This window comes from Capra hircus, chromosome 3 (assembly GCF_001704415.2).
Source record: "Capra hircus breed San Clemente chromosome 3, ASM170441v1, whole genome shotgun sequence".
NCBI classification, from domain to species: Eukaryota; Metazoa; Chordata; class Mammalia; order Artiodactyla; family Bovidae; genus Capra; species Capra hircus.
In genome coordinates, this window is record NC_030810.1 from 102,491,058 (window position 1) to 102,496,767 (window position 5,710).

General features: G+C 47.1%; 1 protein-coding gene across 1 annotated transcript; it reads left to right on the top strand.

Moving 5' to 3' along the window:
• On the top strand, window positions 2,098-3,941 carry C3H1orf68 (chromosome 3 C1orf68 homolog). The gene is made up of 2 exons (XM_005677570.3): window positions 2,098-2,143; window positions 2,937-3,941. Exon 2 carries the CDS (start codon window positions 2,958-2,960, stop codon window positions 3,744-3,746), a length of 789 nt encoding a protein of 262 aa, XP_005677627.3. The 5' UTR covers window positions 2,098-2,143; window positions 2,937-2,957; the 3' UTR covers window positions 3,747-3,941.

The window sequence follows — 5,710 nt, forward strand, 5'->3', positions numbered from 1 at the left end:
CCAATCCATTCTGAAGGAGATCAGCCCTGGGATTTCTTTGGAAGGAATGATGCTAAAGCTGAAACTCCAGTACTTTGGCCTCCTTATGCCAAGAGTTGACTCACTGGAAAAGACTCTGATGCTGAGAGGAATTGGGGGCAGGAGAAGGGGACGACAGAGGATGAGATGGCTGGATGGCATCACCGAATCGATGGACGTGAGTTTGAGTGAACTCCGGGAGATGGTGATGGACAGGGAGGCCTGGCGTGCTGCAGTTCATGGGGTTGCAAAGAGTCGGACACAACTGAGTGACTGAACTGAACTGAACTGAACTTAATGGACAAATGCAGGAGCACCTCTTACCCTAGAGGCCTCAGGGCCCATGGTGGGACCTGGACTGGCTGATCTAGTGGAGTGGCAGTTTGGAACCAGTGCTTGAATCAGGAATAAAATAATCTACATTGGGCAACCTAGCATGGCCTGATGGGAAGAGTGTGACTCTGAAACTAAACATGCTTGGATTCAAGTGATGCTCCATTGCCTACCAATGGCATGACCTTGGTGAAGTGATTAGGCCTTGGATCTTAGATTCTTCTTTAAAAATAGGTCAGGGGAACTTCCCAGGTGGTTAAGGATCCATCTTCCAATGCAGGGGATGTGGGTTCAATCCCTGGCTGGATCCCCCACATGCTGCAGGGCAACTAAGGCTGCTCAACTACTGAGCCCATGCACTCTGGATCCCATGAAAGATCCTTCATGATGCAACTAAAACTCCATGCAACCAAATAAATAAATATTAAAAGATGGGGCTAACATAGCCTATGTTTAAGGGTTATTGTGAAGATCAAATGAATTAACACAGGTGAAGAAGCCAGGACAGTATGCAGTACATTGAGTACATTAAGAACATAAGTACCTAATACATATATTCCCATTTTTTCCCTATATCTACTATACTGGGAAGGGAATGGAGGTGGAGATTCAGGTGCTGGTGCTAAGTTGTTTCACTTTGTGACCCTATAGACTGCAGCCTGCCAAGCTCCTCTGTCCATAAGATTTTCTAGACAAGAATACTGGACTGGGTTGCCATTCTCTCCTCCAAGGGAATCTTCCCAACCCAAGGATCATATCTGCATCTCTTATGTCTCCTGCATTGGCAGGTGGGTTCTTTACCACTAGTGCCATCTGGGCTTTTAGAGATTCAGGGAGTATACTATGTCCAGAAAGAAAAGGCAACATGTTGTAGAGATAAAGACCATGGCTTATGAACGCTGACTGCCTACGTTTGAACTCTCTCACTTCATTATTTACTTACTTTGTGACAAGGAGTAACTTCCTTAATCTTTTGGGGCCTCAGTTACAGGACCATCTATAAGTGAACATATATTGTGAACTGCACAGCACATAAAAAGCATTCAATTAAATTCCCCCTGTTCTAGGTCCTTGTGGATCTAGACCTGATAGTGAAATCCAGGAAGGCTAGGACAAGGGAGTTTATAGGGCATGAGGAGGAGAGGAGAGGTAGCCTAGATATAGAGCCTGGGGCCTGGGATTATCAAGGATACACCCAGTTTCCCAAAGAAACTTAGAATAAGCTGCCAGTCCAGAACAAGCCATTTCTTGGAGGGCTTTGCTGCCACATTGAGGCAGAGACCACAGGGCCAAACTCTTTGGGTCCAACAACTCAGGCCAGCAGAAAGCACCATGGAAGCCCTCAGGAAGAACACATCACTTAGGTTGGGAACATTCTGTGTAGCTTTTAGTACAATGTGTGAAGAATTGAGACCCTAATTACATCTTGAACAAGTCCTTGAAGACTCACATGACGTAGAAATCATTTCATAGTGGCAGCTCTTCCAGGCATCTCATCTCTCATAACTCTTAGGAGAAGAAGACTGACTAGTTTCATGAAGAAAGTGATAAGAATCATTTATCTTGTGTTCAGGAAAATTCAGTGTCAAGCAGAGACATGCCCTGCCTCTGATGATGGGCCAAGCATACTGGGGAGGAATCTCGCCAATGCGATGCCAGCCCTTGTCCTTGTGATCTCATGCTTCACTCAGATGCCATTAAATTGCCTCATTGCTACCCTATAAAAGGTGTCCCCAACTGCCATTTCCTCAGATCACTGGCTTCTTCCAGTCCTGCTCGATCAGCAAAGAGGGTAAGTCTATGCCTGGGACAGTGACACAGAAAGAAGGAGAGCCTTGGTGACACTTGGCTCTTGGGATGAGGGTGGTCAGGATGAGACACAAAGGGCAGTCACTGGCTGGAAGCTCAGAGTCTGGAGTGTGAGAGGAGAGGACCAGCTATCAGTTCTGTGTGAGAGGGTTTTGTAGAGAATTGTGTCACCACACTCGTCCTCTCTGAGTTCAGTTGTGCCATCCTTGGGTCCATTAATGAGGTGCAAGGATAGTATCACTGATCCAAAGAGCAAAAGGTGGAAACTTATTCAAATTTGTCCTACCTCTGTTGGGATCAGCTTGAGACTCAAGTTGATTCAGCTTCTGGTGATGTGAATTTGGAATCCTTGGGTCCTGTCTGGCCAGGCAGGAGAAAGAAGAGAAGCCTCTTGTGGGAGAGTTGGTGAGGAGGGGAAATCAGCTGGGAAATGACAATTTCCCCAGGATAATTCATAATGCAGATGCTGGGGTAGGTGAAACGAGTTGCTTGAAGAGTTGGGTAAACATGGAGATCTCTCTATCAAACTCTTCCTCTTCATTTTCCATTTTGGAAACAGTCCCACAGGTGAACAGTGACTTGTGCAAAGGCACCTATCTCAGATAAAGTCACAAGAGCTGAGCCTAGGATCCCTGACTCTGAGTCTGTCCTAAAGCCAGATCTCAGTGCCTGTGACCTTCTCAAAAAGGATACCACGTACAGGCCACTTTATCCAAAGGGAAAGCTGCAAGTTTCCTTGGAAGCCTTCTTAGATCTGATGAGAACTTTCTTTTCAGATTTTGCAAAGCCACAGAAAGATGTGTGACCAGCAGAAACAGCCAGAATTCCCTCCATCTTGTGTGAAAGGTTCAGGATTGGGAGTTGTGCAGAGTACCAAATGTACTTCTGTAAAATGCCCACCTCCATGCCCGACTCAAACCTTCGTGAAATGCTCACCTCCATGTCCAACTCAAAGCTTTGTGAAATGCCCAGGTCCATGTCTGACTCAAACCTACGTGAAATGTCCACCTCTGTGTCCAACTCAAAACTATGTGAAATGTCCAGTTCCGTTCCAGACGAAGACCTGTGTGAAATATGTAACTCCTTGCCAGACCCTTGTGAAGTGCCCAGCTCCAAGCCAGACGACCTACGTGAAATGCCCGGCTCCTTGCCAGACATTTGTGAAGTGCCCTGCTCCATGCCAGACGACCTGTGTGAAATCCCCAGCCCCTTGCCAGACCCAGACATACTATGTTCAGACCCCTGCTCCTTCCCAAACCTACTATGCTCAGGCTCCTGTGAGAGGCTCAGTCACCTCATGTTGTGTCCCTGATCCATGCTCTGCTCCTTGTTCCACCAGCTACTGCTGTCTGGCTCCCCGGACCTTTGGGGTGAGTCCTCTGAGACGCTGGATCCAACGGCCCCAGGACTGCAACTCAGGATCGTCTGGTGGCTGTGAGGATTCCGGATGCTGTGGTTCTGGGTGCTGCAGCTCTGGGTGCTGCAGCTCTGGATGCTGCGGCTCTGGATGCTGTTGTCTAGGAATTATTCCCATGAGGTCCCGAGGTCCTGCATGCTGTGATTGCGATGATGACTGCGACTGTTAAATACAGAAGAACAGCTCTGCTCTAGAACTTACCACCCTGATCTACCTTCTGAGAGACTCCCCAGCTTCTGCTCCCCTCCCTGTATTCAAATCTCATTGCTTCACCTCCCTACCTTGCTTCGTTATTAAGGCAGCCTACCAGAGTTAGCGCAAGTCCTAAACTCTGGCAAGAATAAAGCTTTGAATGCAGTTCACAGTGACTTCCTGTTTATTTGGTTCATATTTACACTTTTCTATCAGAAACTCATCTACCTTCCCCGCTCTACTCTTGTTTCTCAACAAGAGGAAACATCTGCAGAACATGAACAAGCAGGCTGAGCTGGTACCCCCATCTGGGGACCCTTTTGCCTCCTAGAATGCTGGGAATAAACTTCCCTATGCAAGTTAAAAGCTTCCCAGGTGATGCTAGTGGTAAGAACCTACCTGCTAATGCAGGAGATGTAAGAGACGCAGGCTTGATCCCTGGGTTGGGAAGATTCTCTGGAGAAAGGGCATGGCAACCCACTCCAGTATTCTTGCCTGGAGAATCCCATGGACAGAGGAGCCTGGCGGGCTATGGTCCATAGGGTCACAAAGAGTTGGACACGACTGAAGCAACTTAGCAGCACACATGTTATCAGGGTCTGGGTGGAAGATTTGGGGGCTAAAGGACACCTCTCTTTTGCCCTCTGATCAATCTGAGGAGAGGGTATGGCCTTGATGAGTCTGTCCTGGTAGCATGACCACTGTATCTAAACTCAGAGTTTGTCATCCTGAATGGAGAAGGGAGTGTGGAATCAGATCTTCCCAGGAGCATCGCAGTTATGTACCAGCTGCTGTGTGAGTGGACTTGAACTCATGGTGGGTTTTATGGCTTATGTTTTCTCATCTGATAAGCTTGCCCTCCTGACACCATAGAGTAAAGAGTTGAAAAAAGAAGCTAAAGCTGCCCTGAAGCAGGTAGACATTCTCCCTGTCAGCCCTGGAGAGACAGCCCAGGTAGTAAGTGGGAGGTTTCAGAGAGGAAGAAAAACCTCATGGACAATCATTTGGGTCCCGAGGCCAGGCACACTTCCTCATTGGCACCTTTTTCTCTGTGGCTTTGCTAACTCTGGAGGGCTTGGGGTAAATTATTTTTTAGTAACTAGAGACTATAAACACACACATTAAAAGAAGAGGTAGAGGGATAAGTGATGTTCAAAGCAACCCAGCAAGGCCTGGTGCATGAGCCCTGGAGACGTGTTTGATGAATGCATAAATGGATGCTTTTACAAGAATAGAGAATTTTGTGTTTGTTTCTAAGCAATCTCTTTTGAGTCACCCTGGGACAGAAAGTTGTCTGGGCTTCTGTGCTGCCTTTACACATTGAAATCACCTGTGGCGCCGCAATCATAGTCCATCCTGCTATTCAAATGCTATCAACTTGTAGCCCAGTCACTGGACACCCGCTCAGAGCTGTCCAAGACCATGATTTCCTCATGTACCACCATGTGGCACCTCAGTGTGGGAGGTCAGAGTGTAGCTTGTTCTGCAATTGACAGAAGCATCTAATGCTTTTCCCCCAGGTGGCAAAGTTGGTAAAGAATCTGCTTGGCAATGCAGGAGATGCAAGAGATATGGGTCTGATCCCTGAGTCAAGCAGTTCTCCTGGAGAAGGAAATGGCATCCCAGTCCAGTATTCTTGCCTGGGAAATCCCATGGACAGAGAAGCCTGGCAGGCTATAGCCCACGGGGTTGCAAAAGAGTTGGATATGACCAAGCACACATGCTATAATGCGTTTTTACATTTGTTGTTTAAAAATCACTAAGTAGCATGAGCTATGTAAAAATTTTAACAGACACATACAGATAAAAGTGAAACATTATCTTTAGACTTCTAATTCTACACCTTTTCCAGGGTGTCCATGCTGTGCTTGGATTATATCCATTTAGGCCTTTTGGTTTGGAGAAGGCAATGACACCCCACTCCAGTACTCTTGCCTGGAA

Bases quoted from the DNA above. Each gene is read 5' to 3' on its own strand.
- C3H1orf68 (XM_005677570.3), top strand. From the start codon at position 2,958: ATGTGTGACCAGCAGAAACAGCCAGAATTCCCTCCATCTTGTGTGAAA.